This window comes from Agelaius phoeniceus, chromosome 2 (genome assembly GCF_051311805.1).
Source record: "Agelaius phoeniceus isolate bAgePho1 chromosome 2, bAgePho1.hap1, whole genome shotgun sequence".
NCBI lineage: Eukaryota > Metazoa > Chordata > Aves > Passeriformes > Icteridae > Agelaius > Agelaius phoeniceus.
Genome location: NC_135266.1, coordinates 33,210,926 through 33,229,130, shown reverse-complemented (window position 1 = coordinate 33,229,130; position 18,205 = coordinate 33,210,926). Strand labels below are relative to the sequence as shown.

Genomic DNA, 18,205 nt, shown 5'->3' with positions numbered 1-18,205 from the left:
GCTAAAATATCCAAAGATTCTTCAGCCTATTGACCACATTTCAGCAGGTAAGTAGTTAATTTTGATCCATGAACCATTAACCAGAAAATTTGCAACAGTTCTGGAGGCAATTATAGATGAAAAATGAAAGGCAAAATGACTGTTCATTTTAAACAATTTTGATACACTAAGGCTAACATTTCTCAGAACTACTTACAATGTTGATCAAATTTACATCACAATAAAGGTTTAAGATTCAGCTTGTCTAAGAAGCTGGACTGCTATTTTTACAGGTGTTTCTTTGGTATAAATTTCCATGTTATCCAAGCACTTTAGAGGAAGAGTTGCATGTGCTGTGAGATTGTTTGAAATGTGTCTCAAGATACTTACAGTGCATTTGATCTGAGCATTGGACATTGCCGTTTAAATAAACGACAGAGCAAAACCCACACAGCTCAAGTCTGAAAATAATTTACATCTAAAAGCTGTCTACCAATTCCTCCATATAAATTACTTTTCTTTTTTTTTTTTTTTTTGCAAATTAATGTTATTATGTTATTGTTTAGGCCTAAAGGAACTACCGTATTTCCTCACAGTTTTTATTGTACTGTTTCTCATAGTGCTTCTGAGATAAGGAAATGGCATTGTTTTCATTTTGCACATGATGGGTTAAAGCAATTTGCTAAATATGCAGGTTTGCAGCCTCATAGCTGCAATAATTCCACAAATTATTGAATAATACAAAGGTCTAAAAGTGTGGTTCTGGAAGTACTATTCATGCAGTGACTTGGCTTACAAGGCCCTTTTATGATAGTTAGGAAAGGTTTTTGCACCTGAGCTGGTCTCCATGACACACAGGCTAGTCTGCAAGAAAAGCCAGTGCCTTAGACTTTGTTATTTGGGGCCAAAGGCCACCCTGTGGGTCAGAAATGCTGCAACTGAAACCCTTTTCTGTGCCCAAATCACTAGCTTCTCTTGCTGCTCTCAGTCAAATGCTCTAAGTAGACCTTTTCTGAGGCATAGGAGATGCCACAGAATAACATGGCTCATTGCAGCTTTTACTTCAGTGGACACAGGCATCCCCTGTGTCCTGCATCATGTTTGTCAGTGATGTGGGCTCTCTGGGCACTGAATCTTGCTCTGGTTGTCTTGTTTCTATTGATCTGAGGTGACAGAAGAAGGTATTTCTAGGGCATTTCGTTACAGTGTGAATGTCTGGGGCTGGATTCAGCTGCTCGTACACATGTAGCTAATGCCATTTGAGACTCTCTGGGTTATCCAGGGTTTTCTTGGGTCTCACAATGTGACACGGGTCCTGTTGGAGACCTGTGCCTATCTGGAGGCAACTGGAGGCAAGATCCATATTAGTACAGGTTGATTACATGTCAGCAAAGGATTTCTATGCTATTCCTGTGCAAAAGAGTAAAAACTTTAAGAGAGGCTTTTTCTTATTCATTTAGCACTGAAGGAAGTTAAATTCTCAGTTAGATGTAGCCATCTCACCCTGGATATGAGAGGTTTTATTGTAAAGTTAGGTTAACAGTAACACTTTTTAAAAAATATCAGATAATTTGTTCTTCAAATGCTTCCTGCTCTGGGAATACTGAAGCACATAGATGTTTTGTAAGTCAGCTTCAGTATTCACAGCTATGAAAAAACTAAAAGTTTAAAATTAACAAAAACCTCTTGAGGCTTACTGATTGGCAATATATGTAATTTTGCTCTATCATTAGCTGTAATATGATTTTAGATGTAACATGCATATTTGTTACATATATTGTCCTTTCTCTGTTCACATATTAAAACAGCAGGATTATAAAGTATGTGACTAAATGTGCAATAATTTATGCAGCATTAAAAACCTTTACAAACTCATTAATATGTGAAATACTTCAATAATTTAAATATTCTGTGGTATTAATTATGGGGCTAGAAGAATTCTTCTAGTCTTAATGCAACATTTAAATAACATATAGTCCCAGAACTAGGATGCAACAGAAGAAAGTAAAAACACCTTTCAGTTTAGCATTTAATCAGAAAAATTTGGTCCAATGCTTTACAGAATAATGAAATTCCAGTATTGACTCACAAATCTGAAATTATCAAAGAGAAAGGAGAAGCACACTGAACACTATTACAACACTTAACACTGAAACATTCTCACTGAAATGCAAATGTATTGTTTTAAAAAATGTTCCCATGTACTGAAGTACATACAATTTTTGCAGGGTTTATGTGAGAAGTAACCACTATATCTTCAAGTACATTCTTTTCAAATGAATTCTGAAATTACTGAAGAGTTTCATTTGTATTTATCTACCATTTATAGAGCATGAGGTGAAGAACAACAGTGAAAATGCTCCATATAGATCTAACAATCTGCTTCAAGTTTGACTTGTAGAACCTAAGCAGAAGGATAGGTGTCCTGGGTATTTTGTTGTCTCAGCCAATAAGCACATGATTCATGCTGCTACCTACCTGTCAGCTGACAGAAATAAGTACTTACACTCACTCACCTGTGTCCATCAGGTTAATTTCATGTAGTAAGTGGAAGGAGAGGAGAGGAGAGGAGAATTCACTCCATCCAGGAAACGGCATGACTATTTTTTTTTAATCCTTTAGGAGCACTACTTCAGCAAGGAGTGTTACTGTTTTCCAAAGAAAGGGATGTAGCTCCTATTGTGTTTATTCCAGAGGACTGTAAATAGAAGTGCTATGGTCTTCTCACATTATGAAAAAGGGGGAAACAGAAGTAGGAAACACCCCTACTGAAGCTGGCTGCGAAACAGTTACACTGGAGCTGGAAAAAAGGCCACCCTTTGGCCTGAATGAAAACAGCAAGTTGCCTCTGGTGAGTCACACTGAACCAGCATTTAAACAACAACATCCATTGTCTGTTTCATACAAATTTCTGCAGCAATTATGTCCAGACAGAAGTGCAGCCATACACCCTGTTATGCTGGTAACAATGGACACATCCCCATTCGTGAACAAGACCAGACTCTGTCAAAGGACTGTTGGATGGTCTGTGAGAGAAGTATGAAAACCCATTCCAGCTAGGATTCATATTCATACAGCTCTGCCAGCTTGAAATTATTCTTCAGATTGTGCCAAGTACAGGATGAAATGCAAGTCAGAAAGGGAGGGCAGCTTACCTCTTGCTGCTGACCATGTGGATGTGAGAATCTAGAGGCTTTGGGGGTGTGCATGATGGCCACTTTGCCTCCATTCTTCTTTGGCAAGCATTTTCCTTATCTGAGAGTATATGCACAGCACATGGACATATTCTGTTATCCATTGAGAATATCTTCCTGGAAAGTGGGATGGTCAGTTATTCAGTGAGAGGGAAGGCTCTCTATGGGATTTGAGAAATACACACAATTTAACCCAAAAGGACATCATTATCTTGTGACAATAAGATCTTTACTGCCATTTCAGTAACACCAGTCAAAAAAAGCAAGACTTCAATGGCATGAATGAAGAATTAAGACAAGAGGGATGCTGCTGCATATCCAAACACAAGGTTCTCAGCATATTTCTCCTAGTGTTTGTGTGATAGACAGATGATATATTAGTGAGATATTTAACATACTGCACCGTAGCCTACTGTGTCTGTATTTTCAGCAATTATTTTAATATGGGCAGATATTTGGCAGGAACACTTCTCTATGACTGTATAGCTCACGGTAGTCTTGATAGAAGGAAAAACATTTGTGACAGCATTTAGCAGAGCACAATATAAAATGATTGATGATGGAACTCCCAAGTGACAGTAGAAAAATGGCAGAAACTGTGAAGTTGTTCCCCTGAGATTTCTTATGTACTTCAGTATGCTGTATAATATGTAACACTTCACCCTACTTGAGTGTTCCTCATGCAGAAGAGCTCATTACAAGTTCATTACAAATAAAATCAAAAGCACAAGACTATGTGTGCTCTCCAGATTAAAAGTATTTCCTGTTCCACATCACCTTGTTTTCCTAATAGTTATTGTCTTTTATTCTGTGTAGAAATGGCTTGAGATCATCTAGAACATAATGGGAAAATGAGTTGGGGCACTTCATTGCTGTGTTACATAAAACTGACCATGACTTTTCAAGACCACTGTGCTTTATACTTCTTTATATAGGTACCTTTGGTTATGAAACTGCTGCATGTTATGGTGAAATCTAGAAATATTTGAGCCAATCTTTTTCGGACAGCTTGAACTGGAGAGAGCCTCGAGCTCCCTGCAAAGTGAGTGATGTCATGTACCACTCCATATTGTCAGAGCAAGAAGTCTCCTTGTCCTTGTTCTAGTGCAGCAGCCTGCACAGTGATACCACAGAGCAGCACAAGTGCTCAATAAATATAGCAGGTACCATAGACACATATTTGTGTTGGTGTTTTCCCTTACTTCTTGAAGGAACAGAGACACACATTCAGCTCTGTTCCTTGTAACTCCACTTTTGCTTGCACATCTTTCTTATGCTATTGTTCTGTGTTCCTCAGTGCAGCATCAGTGTTTCTGCTGTTTAAGAGATATCAGAGGATTAATCTTCCAGAATTGTAAATGTTTATGTCTGGGCTAGACTCCCTTTAGACTCCCTTTATAGCTGGTGAAAAATAAGTTAACTCTTTTTGAGTATGGTTTATATGATTGCAATTTCAGATGTCTTCTTTAAAATAAATTGAGCTTATCAGAAGTATCTGTGCCTCTCCATCAACTTTAAAGAGAATTTAGATTACTAACTCCAGTGACAGAGTCTACAATATTTATAGTTATATTTGGACAGATGAACTTTGCTTTGTGTTGTCATTTTTTTTCCACTGATATTTGATTTGGCTGGGCTCTTGCACTGCAGAAATAGTGATTTATTTTTGCTGGATAGCCACCTGCAGTAAAAGTAACTCAAGAAGCACATTACTTGGAGGAGTCCTTTCTTTTTTTGTTCTCATGGATCTCTTCTTATGGAAAGAGTTAAGGGATTTCTTTTTTTGATGCAGGAGTGCTGAAGTGACAATGATACCTCTGGGTATATAGAATAGGGAGCAAAACATGAAAATACGGATTACCTCCTAGAACTATTTGTATCTTGGATAGTCAACACTTTTAAACCTGCAGGCCCCTCTTTCTGTCTGGAGTGCATTGCTGTCTCCCTGCCACATGGCAGGGATGGGAGAAATGCAGTCCCAGCTGCCTGCACAGAACTGCAGCTGGCAGCAATCTCCTGTCCTGAGGATGATGTGAAAAGTCTGACAGCACCTCACAGATCACCCACGTGCCTACTGCCTGTAGTTTGAGTACTTCCTGGCTTTTGTATTTCTGGGAGTGCTGTCTCGTGTAAGCAACTCTAAGTTGCATTCCAGTACCAAACATAGGTGCAGTGTAGATGAGTCCATGCTGAGAATTCAGCTCTCCTTAGGGTATAGCCTACATCAGCCTCTTTGCTCAGGAGTTGCCTTTGGTGCCTCATCTGAGATGCAGTGCCATGTGATGAGGTCCTACTGCCAAAAGCCCTCTGCCCTGTTATTCCAATAGCTCTGGAGGGAACCATGTGTATCAGCCCCTTCCTAGAATTAGCTGCATGGCAGATGGTACTGAGATTTAATTTGCACAAGGCTAAGTGTTTCTGTTTTGGTAGGTTTCTCCATAGATGTGTGGAGATAATACTTTGTACTGAAATGATCTTTGTATGATCATCAGCTTCAATCTGCCTTTGTTTCTGCACACATGCAGAACTAATGAGTTCAGTGCTTCCATTAAGCAAATGTATGTACACACATAACACAGAGAGAGTGGCAACCTTTGAGCCAAAGGTACTCAGCAGAAATGTTCCCACTCACTCAAGGCCTTAACCTTCTGCCAAGCATTCTGTATTCACCTATCCTTATCATCTCCCCCTTGTGAATGGCTGGTTTTGTATGTGGCCAGAGGGGAAGACATGTACAAGAACTTTGTAGAGTTGTAGAGTGTAAATGTACATTTTTGGACATAACTGCATATTTTATGCAAAACATAAGCAGATAGAGGTAATTTTATTTGTGTACGCAACATATTAAAAGAGGATAAAATATATATTTGGTGTCCACCAATTGCTGAAATTACTTTGGAAAATCTAGTACATCCTGCATTACAGTAAGGGCTAAAAATTTAATTAAATTCTTGTGAAGGGAGTTGTTTGCTTGTTTTTTCATACACTGAAGTATCTTCACACATTATAGATTCCATGAACTGCACCTAGATCTTCTGTAACAGTGAACCTGTTACTCAATCATGCATTTTCATGTTCAAGGTTAATACTTTTGCCTGTTTGAAGCCTGGATTTGTGTAGAGAATTAGTTTGTACATTGCCCACTAAAAGCCACTAGGGATTTTCCTTCTTACAACATAACATGGAATTAGGACAATTTACCTATTTGCAAGGGAAAAATAAGATAGGGATGGTATCAGAATCTTATTTTAGGAAACTGCATAATAAATGTTATTTTTTAATTTGAAAAAACTGGGGCAGCAATATACATTAAAAAAAATCATTGTCATAAATGGCATGTTCAAACTGGAACTTTGCAATCATAAAAAATCTGTTTCTCAAGATGGCATTGAGAGGTTTCACTAGCAAAGCATGATGTGATTCCCTACATGTCTTATGTACTATATACAAAGACAAATTGTTCAGATAATGAACAATAGCAGCAATGCCAAAGCAGATACTTCATATGTTGGTTTTATTTATGTCATTGTTCACTGTTTATCTAGTTGAATATTTATGAAAGAGGAAACTGGTGAAAAAATCCTTTTATAGAATTATAGAAATGTTGATCAGAATTTGGGAGGGTTTCTGAGGTCATGTAGTTAAACCTTATGCTTGAAGGGGACCACCACCAGCACTAGACCAGGATCTATCCAGCCAGATGTGTAAAGCCTCTTTGGCAGAAGCACCCTGAGCCCACCCAGGCAGCCCCTTTCTTGCAGTACTGTAATGTGGAAAAGCTATTCCTCATCTCCAACCTAAGCATCCCAAGGTCAAGCACCTGTCCCCTGCTACCTTACAGCAATGCTGAGAGGAGATTAAGTGTTTGGCTTTAATGTCTTTGTTTCTGTGTTTCAAGTAGTTGCAGTTTGCAAGTAGAACATCCCTAAGCCTCAGCTCCAAATGAACTCTGTTCCTCAGCTTCTCACAGTTTATCTGCTCCAGGTCTTTGATCATCTTAGCAGCTGTCTAATAGGTTCCCTCTGGTTTTTCAGTATCCTCCTTGACCCTGTGGGTAGGGAGGACATGCCAAAACCTGTTGTTACTGTCCTGTAGTAACCAGAGCTGAGCATGGGGCAGTAATGAATTCCTTTGATGTGCGAGACAGCCATAATATAACCCAATACAGAGTTGTGTGAGCTGTGCTCATTACCTTGCATTCAGCCTGGCCATTGCAGCACTTCTCACTGGCTCCTTGTGCTGCTCTGCTGGCTCATTACCAGCCTGCATTGATGTGTGGCATCTGTCTGCTGTCCTACAGAGTGTGATGCTTTTTCTTACTGAACTCCAGATTAGCCCTCAGCAGAAGTGCCAGGAATGGACAGTGGCATGATTTATAGTTCACTGGATGTGGAGATATTCAGTTGTCGATTGCACAGTCAATGTGTAGTAATGACAGCATGCATGTGGTACTAATCCTGTGAGTCCTTGCCTGATTCTTAGATAGATTCCCTGTATAATCAGTTAAGAAAAATTGCAACTTTCATTTACACTTCAACTAGCACGGATAGTGGGAAACAGGCAAATCAATGGGAATTTTACATTTAACTTTTAGACTTGTCATTGCTTTGAGTGGACAGTTCTATAAAAAATAATGGTCAAAGCATTTTAACTGATGTTTACCAACTTTTCTCTGGTAGAAGGTGCATGACTATCTTTAAAACAAGAGTATTTCATAGTAACAAATATTGGAAACAGAATCTCTTGGGGTTTGGGAGGGGTAAGGTTTTGGCTGAATATGAGCTTTGTCGATTCAATTTTTAATGGGTTTTCTGGTGTCTTGACCTACAGTTAAATGCATTAAAATCTACTGTTTTCTGATAAAATCTAATCCTTCATTAATGTATTCATGATTGCTTTCAGTGAGGATTCTTTTTGGATGAACTGTCACAGCCTCCACTCCTGTGTGTTTTACAGTCCCTTTCAAGCATTTCAGGTGACCATGACACTGAGCTGTACAGGACTCAGGGCTGTTTTCCCTCCTGGTCATTGCACATGCAGGACCATGGTACCAGTGCCCTGGCTGCTGTAAGGATACCCAACAGCAGTGCTCAGGCCTATCTGACCCAAGATGTGCTGTTTATGTGCGGAGGGAAAGAATGGATGCCACAGGTAAAAGACCCCACACAGGATAGCAAGGATGTCTTTGTTTGCCTAGGAAGAGTGAAAGTTTGGGGTTTTTTTGCTTTGCCTTATTTTTGTCATTTGATGGACCTTTACTTCTACCTGACAACAGCAAGACACCAGGAGAATGCACCTTACCAATGAGTATCTTTTTGGCTCTGCTATGATCCACGACACGGTTAGACTAAGACTTTCTCTGTAAATATATTCCATCTTCTCACAACCTAGAATCTAAAGCCACTATGGTATATAAAAATGTTTTTTTTTATGGTATGCACTGCTTGCTCGAGACTAGAGAATGGACTAATGAAACTCCTGTTGGCCCAGAATTTCCTTAGATGAAAAATTCTTTAAGGCCAGTTCTGTGGCACTCTACAAGAATATAAATTATTAAAAAAAAGCAAACATGCAAATCAATCAAAACCACCCCCAAACTAGGCACACATTGGTGTATGAGAAACTTCAGCATATACCAATTATTTTGCATTGCTAACACAGGTGCTTTTCATTTATAAACCAACTTTTAAAATGTGAGGTTTTTTTACTATGGCTATTAAGTGGTCTTCTAAAACCAGTCAGTAGGAAAATGTCTATTCCATTTCTTCCTTATTTTCTGGATAGCTCCCTGATGTCCAGCTTTGCTCATTTTCCATTTCACAAACTGAGTTTACTTTAACTAAAACTGCCAAGCAGTAATTCAGTTCTTAACTAGATTTGTGGTGGTGAGACAGAGGGTGACATAAAAAGGCAGAACTTATTGGCACGATTCATCATCATACTCTATTGCATGCTCGAGCCTACTGGGCAGGAAATGTTATTAAATTGAGGGATGTGTCAGAGCCTCCGGAATTTGGCAGGATGAGCACCTTAAACCTCTGGAATGGCCAGTGTGCTCAACTCCCATTCAGGCTCCCTGGATAATTGCAAGAATAAGCAAGAATATAGCTGGTGTTGCAGGACAAATTCTGCAAGGGAGAAGAGCTTGGCATTGCGTTCACACTGTGACAATGGCAAGAGGAAATGACTAGTGTGCAGAAAACAGTCATGGCAACAATTATGCTTGTTAGTTGTCCAGGGGAGTGAGGCACAACCACATCTACCTTGTTAATGCATTTTACTAACTGTAATAACAAGGATCAGATGCTGTTGGGGAAGTATAGAATCCATGTTTATTTTTGAGTAGACAGGTCAGGTAAGTATCTAGTTGTTGTATTAGAACACAAATGGGGATAAAGCATGAATTGCATGTCAAACTAATAAGTGAAAACAAGAAAAAAGAGATTTCTTAGTGAAAGTTTCATTAAATACTCTGGGTGTAATTGGTTTTTGTGAAATAAAATGCCCTTTGGAAAAACATGCCTTAGTGCTAGGTACATACAAAAAGTATAAATATAACAAGCTCAGATAGGGAAATCTGTGGGATCATGAGAGATCTGGGAAATTTGTGCATTATCTTAGGCATTATCTGTGGCCCAGCTGTCAGCTCCAGTATTACTATGGAGTGGAATCCTAAAATGAAGTAGGCATTTCACAGTAGGAGTGGGTTGAGACTGACAATTCCGTGGTCATGAATTTACAGAGGCGGGAATTAAATTACATTCAAAGAGCATAAATCAAGAAGACAGTCTTACTTAACAATGGGTGGCTGCTGAAAAGTAAATCTTCTAAAAACACAGAGTATAGTTTTACCAGTAGATTTCACTGAGTACTGAAAACATTGGGATTGGGAAAGTTTTGAAGCCAAATTTGATCACAATTTTAAAATTGCAGACTCCTTACATTCAAGCAGTTTATGAAAAAGATTCAGCCTATTTCTTGATTTCTCTTTGAATTTTGTAGCATATTCTTCGAAGTTTAAATTAGATTCATGGATAAACTGCAGTCTCAAATATTTTTTGCAATTTAGTCAGCTCATGCTCACTGTTGGAAATATTTTTTAAAGACTCATTTGAAATTACTTTGAAAAACACCATACACCCTATTAAAAAGGTAACACACCATGCCTTTTCTCTCAAGGAAATTTTCAGAAATCTATTTCTATTTTGTTAAGCTCTTGAATTCCAGAAGAAAAATACAACCACCAAACATGCACGCCATACTTGCATTTTCTGATAATGTGTATTTATTTGTATCCAGAAATACAAATGCTGGGATCAAAATACGAATATAAATAGTATTCTAGACGCACGGCCCTACTTCTTAACACAAAGTAAACTGGAATGGATGTGATCCAGAAGAGAAAGTTATTGTCTGAGAACTTGAGGAGATGAAGCACATGGGTGTTTGACTTTTCTGATTAGGTCAGTCTGGGGGATCACTGGGATGGCTATCTAACTTAGAATGACATGCTGGTACTAGTGCTACCTGTATAATTCAAGGCACATTGGGCACATAATTGTACTTTCATTTCACTATGACATCACAAGCTGCACTGCTAGCAATGAAATCACACACCCCTAACAAAAACTTAGGAAGGAAGGATAATTAGAAATCTAAAATTTTGTCTGTGTTCTATAAGAAAATTCAATTTGGCACATAGTTGGCTGTATTTATTTGATTTCTAAAATTACACTCACTTTAAAAAAAAAATCATGTGTTGTCATGGTGGAAAAAGTGTTTTGAGAGCAGTATACTGAGAGTTTAGGTCAGGATTATTTGGGGGTTTGGTGATGGCCTGTGGTAGCCACAGGTTGGTCCATGATTTAGGTTGGTATCACAAGTGATTGTGGATGACAAAAAAGTCACAGGACTCCTGAATGACTGCAAAAGAGAATAAGGGAGTGTGATACTGTAATCTCTGCACCAGCTTTCCCACTGTTGTTCAGAGGAAGTGTTTGGAAGTGTTTTGTGGGAGCTTATTCTGTTTTTTTTTCTCCTTTGCAGCACTCTGTCTGGCAGTGCTGTACTTCCCTGGGCTGCCAGTGTAATACTGTCAAATGCAATTATTTTACCAGCTTTCCATGAGTTCCACAGTTGCTTTCATTTTAAGGATCCCATGAGCTCTGTAAGCATGGAATGGACTCTGTAGCATGCTCTATTTCACATTTGTCAGTAGTTTTTAAAATATATGTCATCAGTATTGTTCTCTTCATCCATTTTATATTAACGTGCAATTTAAAAATTTTAGCATTTACCTGTTTTGGGCCTCACTTTAAGTATGTAAATCACAATTCTCACATTAAGTACTTGTGTTACAAATCTACGCTCCACAAGTTTTGAATCCGAACAATGGATAATCAACTCTTAGAGAATATAATCCAATGATCTTCCTGATTGCTGATTTGAACTTAAACCCCTCTTCTGATCAATGGTCTTAATTAATGTGGAAAGTTTTGACTCAGACCTAGCAGGTCTTTTTTTTTTTAAACTTGTAATCCTAATACTGTCTCAGTAACGAGCCATCACCAGCTTCACTGTGGACATCTCATTCTTTGTATTTTAGAATATATAGTGTCAGTACAGCTTCTTGTCTCTCAAGCACTGCTGAAAGAAGTTATAGAGACTTTAGAAGAGTATTAAGGGCTGTATTAAACACTAAAGGGAGTACCTGCATTCCCCTATAAGAAGCTCCACAGGCTGGCTTAGGCCTCCAAGTCAAGTTATTGGGTGCTCCAATGACACCAGAGGCTGTTGTGTCTCCTATGACAAGAGCCATTCCTTACCTAGATAAAAGAATATCCATCAAGTTACTGGCTGATATCAGTGCCTGCTTTGCCTTGTTCAGTCCTTGAGAAAGCTTTCCCCTAGACATATGAATGAACACAACCACGTCTTCTGCTTGTCCTTTATAAACAGCAAATGATTAGAAGATCAAAATGAATGTTTTGGTAGAAAGAATTCTCAGGTGTTCATCTCTGAGGCACTGAATTTCATAATTAATTTTATTCTCTAATTTCACATATTTTTAGGAGAACCCTTGAGGAGTCCAGATGCATACAGACACCAGCTTGAGGACCCGAGACAAAAGAAGAAAAGCAAAAGAAAGTAAAGTCTGTAGAAAGCAATACATCATCACAGATGTTGGATATCTCACTTGAGGAATGTCAGCAGTAACTAACCAAGTGCTTGAAGTCAATCACAATCCAAAGTCATTTAAAGAAAGAGCTGCTAGGTAAACTAGATGGTCAGAACAATATTTATCCCTGGTTCAGGACTTAGTCCTAGCTAGACAGGGTTGTAGGCCATCATATCTCTTTAAATTTTCCACCAAATGTTCAGTGTAAAAAAATTACTGTTTAATTTCTCAAAGCAATTCAATTCAAGCTAAGATTTTTTTTCATTGAAACATAATTTCACTTTAGATATAGAACATAGCTTTGGTTTTAGTATCTAAACCAGTGGCCTAAATTATGAGGAAAGAACTCCTCCTAGATCCCAGGGAAAAAGGTAATACTATTAAGGCCACTGAGTCTGGAAGAAAGGCCTTCATTTTTTCACTTGTATACTAGAACCCTTCAAGAAGAGAGTGTGATGAACCATACAAAGGTGGTGGGCATACAAGCATAGAATAAGACTAATAACACTATACTTTTTTCTCAGTAGGCAAGTGTAAGTTGAGCTAATTTTATGCTTGTGGAGGGAAGAGAAATCTAAAATTAACTGAGAGAAAAAGCCAAAAAACCTCTAAAGGAAAAAGAACCTCACCTTTTATCTGTGGAAGTACATTCCCAATCCATAGTCTGGGTTTTTGCCTATTTTAAATAGTCTTCTGGAAAGAGATCTGGATGAGCCTTGAGTTTAAGCTCTGCATCTCTTGTTGGAATGAAATTGCTGAGTGAAGAAGGAAGGATTCTGGTAAACTGCTGAAGTTCCACTGCAGCCTCTTGCTATATAGGAAATAAGAAACCTACAGACTGTTTAGAAAAATAAAGAAAATGCAGAGAAATGCTCAGTCTGTAGGTTGAAGACATTTAGAATATTGATCGCACACTGTGGTGCTCAGGAAGAACTCCAGAAGGTGACTGGTCCCACTTTCTAACTTTCAGATGAGAAATATGTTAAGGAATGTCCTTTCATATTAATAAATGATAAAGGCACTGACGTAAGAGGCACAAGCATTTCACTGTGAGCAAGAAGAAGAAGAAGAAGATACCTTGAAAAAAATAATCTGCCTGTGTAGATATCCAATATTATGAGATATGGCTTGCCTTTTATTACTGCATTATATGGAAACCAGGAAAGAGCAGCCAATGGAAAAAGTACAATTTGTTATGGACAGCTTTTACAAGTTTCAGTGGGCACTTTGTTTTACAGTTTAGAAGGTGACACCAACCCTCCAGGTGGTGAGGCTAATGAAATCGTCCCTGGAGGTGTTTAAAAAAAGACTGGATATGGCACTTAGTGCTATGGTTTAGTTGATGAGGTGGTGTTAGGTCATAGGCTGGACTTGATGATTTCCAAGGTCTTTTCCAACCTATTTGATTCTGTGACACTGTGAAATCTGTCTGTCTTAAAATATTGAATCTCCCTTCCCACAAAGTCAGCAGTTCCAGAGCTACCTGGCATCCAGTCATGTAGGAGAGTAATTTTATTAGATATATGGTGAAATTTTGTATAAAAAGGAGGTAAACAGCCTTCCCTTCATGAAATGACCTAGTAAGAAGATAATTCATGGTGATAAATTCATGAAATAACGTGCGATGCTAGACACCAAGACACATTAGAGCTGCAGAAGTGTTTAAGATAGCTATCTGTCTGAGTTATTTGGCAGTATGCCTGCAGTTCCACAAATAATTTCCTATCAGTTAAAGGCTCATGTGTCACTGCTGTTCCAGCTGATGAATGTGCAAACCTCCAGGTGGATGATTTGGAATTAGCTGTGGGTTAAATTGAATAAGAGGACTGCAACAGATAAGAGCTGCACAGGAATAAAAAATAATTTATTTTTCTTCTTTTAGCTTCACTACTCATCACTGTCTCTGTGAAGACAGTTCTGGCTTTTGTAATTTTTATCATTTTTATTGGTATGCACAAAATAGCAATACACAGTTGAGAGTTGATTAAGGAGAACATGAGAAAGAGAAGGTTATCAAAATGCCTGAGGTGTTTTAAACTACATCCCTACTTTTTAGTTTAGAAAGTTATATTAAAATTTTGTGGCACTGCAGTTCCCCATTACTGCTGGACATTGAGAGAGCAAAAACTGGCTACAAGTTTTTATATCCTTATTCTTGGAAGAGTGGCTGTAAAAAAAGGAGCTGTCAATATGCTATGCATCAGAGCCAGGAAAACGGAGAAGATTGAGTTAAGCAGACCAATATTATTTATACATTCTTAGTTGCCTTGGAAATGCTGCCCTCAATAAAGACAAATTATGCCCAAGAATTTTTAATTGAAGGGGAGAATAAGAGGACTGACTTGAAATCGTCCTGGGAAACAAAGGTGATTATTTAAAAAACTCACAATCCCTTCTGCAACTTTGATAAGGAACAAATGTAATGTGAAGATACTTGGTTTTGAGGTTTTACATAGCCAAATGTGTTCATTTCACTGCTCATTTGGTTTTTCCTTCCTTTGTTCCCTTCCTTGGAAGGGTAAAAATAAGTAGTTGAATAAATGCAAGTCTCTAATATGAAATTATATGATAAGAACATATTCTAGAATGCTAAAATACAGTTCTTACATTTCTCGTGGGACAGCACACCAAAACGTTAACTTTTGCCAATTTGCAAAAGAAGCAAAAGAATATCTGAAGGTGAATGAGGATATTACTCCTACAGAAGGATATGGCACAGAGATGTGTGCAGACCATAATGGCATTTTAAATGTTGCAGATCATAGAAAGCCTATCTTCCCTGATCTCTAAGGTTTCTCAGTGCCTGCCAAAGCAGTAAAGGAGTGAGAGTAAGCCAAGTTACTGGGAACAAGCAGAGGAGTGCATTCAGGAACCTGCCAGCCTGCATCCACTTGTCTTCCATAAAAATCAATTTTTGATAACCCCAGAGCAGAAAAAATTACACAGTAGAGTATGTCCTCTGCTCTCACTGTAAGAGCAGAATGCAGTAGTGTCTGAAGCTTCTTTCTTGATTTAGGACAGTGGAAAAATTGGAATTATTTGCTTCCATCTTCTGTTTATGAAAAAAGTCAGAAAAATTGGCAATATGAATGGACTTAGCAGAATCAATCTTCCAAAGAAGGATCCATTGGGATTGTCTGCTTTCAGCAGGGCTCATGAGCAGCCATGAGCAGAAGTGCAAGGAAAGCATATGCTCATCATCGAACACGGGGATGTTCCACTTCCCAGAAAACTCACACAGCATGGAATTGGTAAATAAACATCACTTTACCTGTTCAAGATCTAATGGTGGAAGGCACCTGCTTGTGCATCATTTGTCTCAATACTACCACCGAAATCAATTGATTGTGCAGAGGGTTTGCAGGATCACCCCCCTAAAGGAAAATGGTTTCCATGCTTGGAATATTTCTAGTATTCTTGCAAAATATGGCTGAAGGTGACTATTAGAGTGGAATAATTAATAATTAGAGATCAAGATATCCAACTCAAATTTAATCATCTTCTTGCACTACTTAAAATATCACTGCCATCCTCAAATTAAGTCTATACCTCCAAGTGCAGGACATAGGTTTACAGAGCAGTAAATTTGCTAATTAGAGTTAGCAAAATTTTCAACATGTATTTTGAAATCAGAAGGTTATCATTGGTTTAGAAGACATCAGAATAGGCAGATCTTTCTAAAAATAAGGCTTTGATTCTGCCTCAAAATATTTCTTCTCTGTTTCTAATTTGAATTTTGTCAGTCCTTACAGAAATAATTCCCCTCCACGACCTAAACACAACTATGTTTCAGATATTTGAGAAAAGTTAAAAACAGAAGAAAGATTTTGAAAAAACTAAAATTAACTTTTGGCTTAGGCTTTTTTTTTTCCCCCCTATTAAAACTCAGTGGAAGAACACAGCAACAGCAATGAGAGACAGTGATGTTTCAAAGAACATGACAGCATTTCTGTTCCTTTAGAATTACTGTTGCATTAGCTTTTGCTTGTTTGCAGAGTTTTCCTTTTGAGGAAAAAGGAACTCCTTTCAAGTCACATCCACTATTCATTTTTTCATCAAATACTGCCTGGAAGAGACACACATTTTTTGAGTTCATAAAAAAATTATCTCCAAAAGAGAAAAGAAATAGAATTGTTGTTTTAATTATCTTTTAACTTCAATCTTTTGTAACAATTTGTTATGCAAAGGGTAGTGAAAAGCTCTTGCTACTTAATTCTGGATGTATTTTGTTTGCTTAATAACAATTATGTAGACAGCCTGTAAAAGACATCACTTAGTTCAATACTGTAAAAGTAGTTTTTGAAAAAATGGGTAGTTTAGAATTCAATGGTCAATACCTTGAAAAATACAAAATTTTTTTTTAGTGTAAAATATAGTTGAAAATTTTGGAAAAGAATGAAAAGAACCTCTTTCTACATGTGGCAGCTATTTCATGTTTAATCCAACTGTCACAATTGAGTTCCTGTAATGCACTGTTCAAGCCACAAGTGTTCAGTCTTTAGCTCAGGCACAGGGAACAACTACTGTGAGTAAATATTGCAGTGTTTAATGTTATGAAAAGAAAAAAAAAAGGCCTTTGGCACACATGTTTTTCAATTTTATAATACAACTTTGAGAGAAAAAATAAGAATGCATGAAAACACTTTTTTAGCAGATTGAAATCTGAAGAAAGTCACATATTCCTGGTGCTATTATAATTTTTTACTCATGGGCTATGCACTGTGAACTGCTACAATGACACCAACAAGAGGAATCTTGTCCTGCTTCAAGTATAGTACTTTAGAAATCAATGACCATCCTGTGTTTAATGAGTCGTAGAAAACACAGTTAAAAGCTTGAAAAACTGTAGAAGTTATGCCTACAGCTGCCTCACAGATAGGCAAGTCTTATTTATATCCAAATTAGTGCTTTCTTCTCTGTCTGCCTTTTCACCTCTAAGTTAAAACCAATATGTGTGGGTAAGTGGCTAATTCAATGAATCTCAGACCTCTGCAGAAAGTCATGTCCACATTTTGATCCTACCAGACATTTCTTAGTGTCTCTTGGTGGTTATTCCAAGGAGATAGTCAGTTTCCCAAAACCTGTGGTATCAAGCAAATTTAAATACAAAAGAGCATTTTCATCAGCTTTGGCTTATTTGCTAGTGCCAGTGTACATTTCTCTGAGCCTTAGAGATATGGCAGCATTTTGAAGAAAGTATGAGAATGAAAAATAAAAATTACATATTTAAACTTTGCCTGAATTGTGAATAGCTTCTATGGTAAGGGACAATAGTAGAGATTTTAATATACAAGAATTATTCATAAACATCGCTTACACTACAAATTCAGCTGAACTTTGTAAGAACCTTTTTCTTAAAACAAATAGCAGTTAGGAGAGAACTCTTCCATGTTTTTCTTTTTCAAGAAATTACATGTTAAAATTCTTCATCAGGCTCTGCGATGGTAAAAGTTAATGTGGTCTTTTTAATTGGAGATGAAACTGACTGTGTCCTTCACTTTTTCTGCACTTTCAGCATCCGTCCGCAGTGAGAAAACACAGCAGTCTTCACTGCTACAGGCAACATTTAGAGATAGAGGTATCCAACCCAGTAGACCAGGTTAAACAGCAGGAAGGATGTAGGAAAAAAGACCCTAGAGTAAGAGTCCAGTTCTAAGATGTCTATGTGAATCCGTCCTCTCCTCCATGAGCCTGATTTACACTCTTCATAACAACAGAAAAAGCTCTGACAGTCTTTCCCATCCAGACATTCATAGACACACGCATCTTCAAAATCTTGCCAATACATGGTATTGTTCAATGTGATGACTGTAGTTGGTGGTCTCATATCAAGTACAGAATAATTCTGAGGAGA

At 37.8% G+C, this 18,205-nt stretch overlaps 1 protein-coding gene across 5 annotated transcripts in view; it reads right to left on the bottom strand.

Moving 5' to 3' along the window:
- Positions 1–9,482: 9,482 nt before the first annotated feature.
- Positions 9,483–18,205, bottom strand: part of GABRG3 (gamma-aminobutyric acid type A receptor subunit gamma3) — a 299,464-nt gene continuing 290,741 nt past the window's right edge. For all 5 annotated transcript variants that reach the window (XM_054654544.2, XM_077173454.1, XM_077173456.1 and 2 more), the window contains one exon: positions 9,483–18,196. In XM_054654544.2, the coding sequence (XP_054510519.1) occupies positions 17,918–18,196 (279 nt within the window). In that variant the 3' untranslated portion in view covers positions 9,483–17,917. The remainder of the gene's footprint in view (positions 18,197–18,205) is intronic.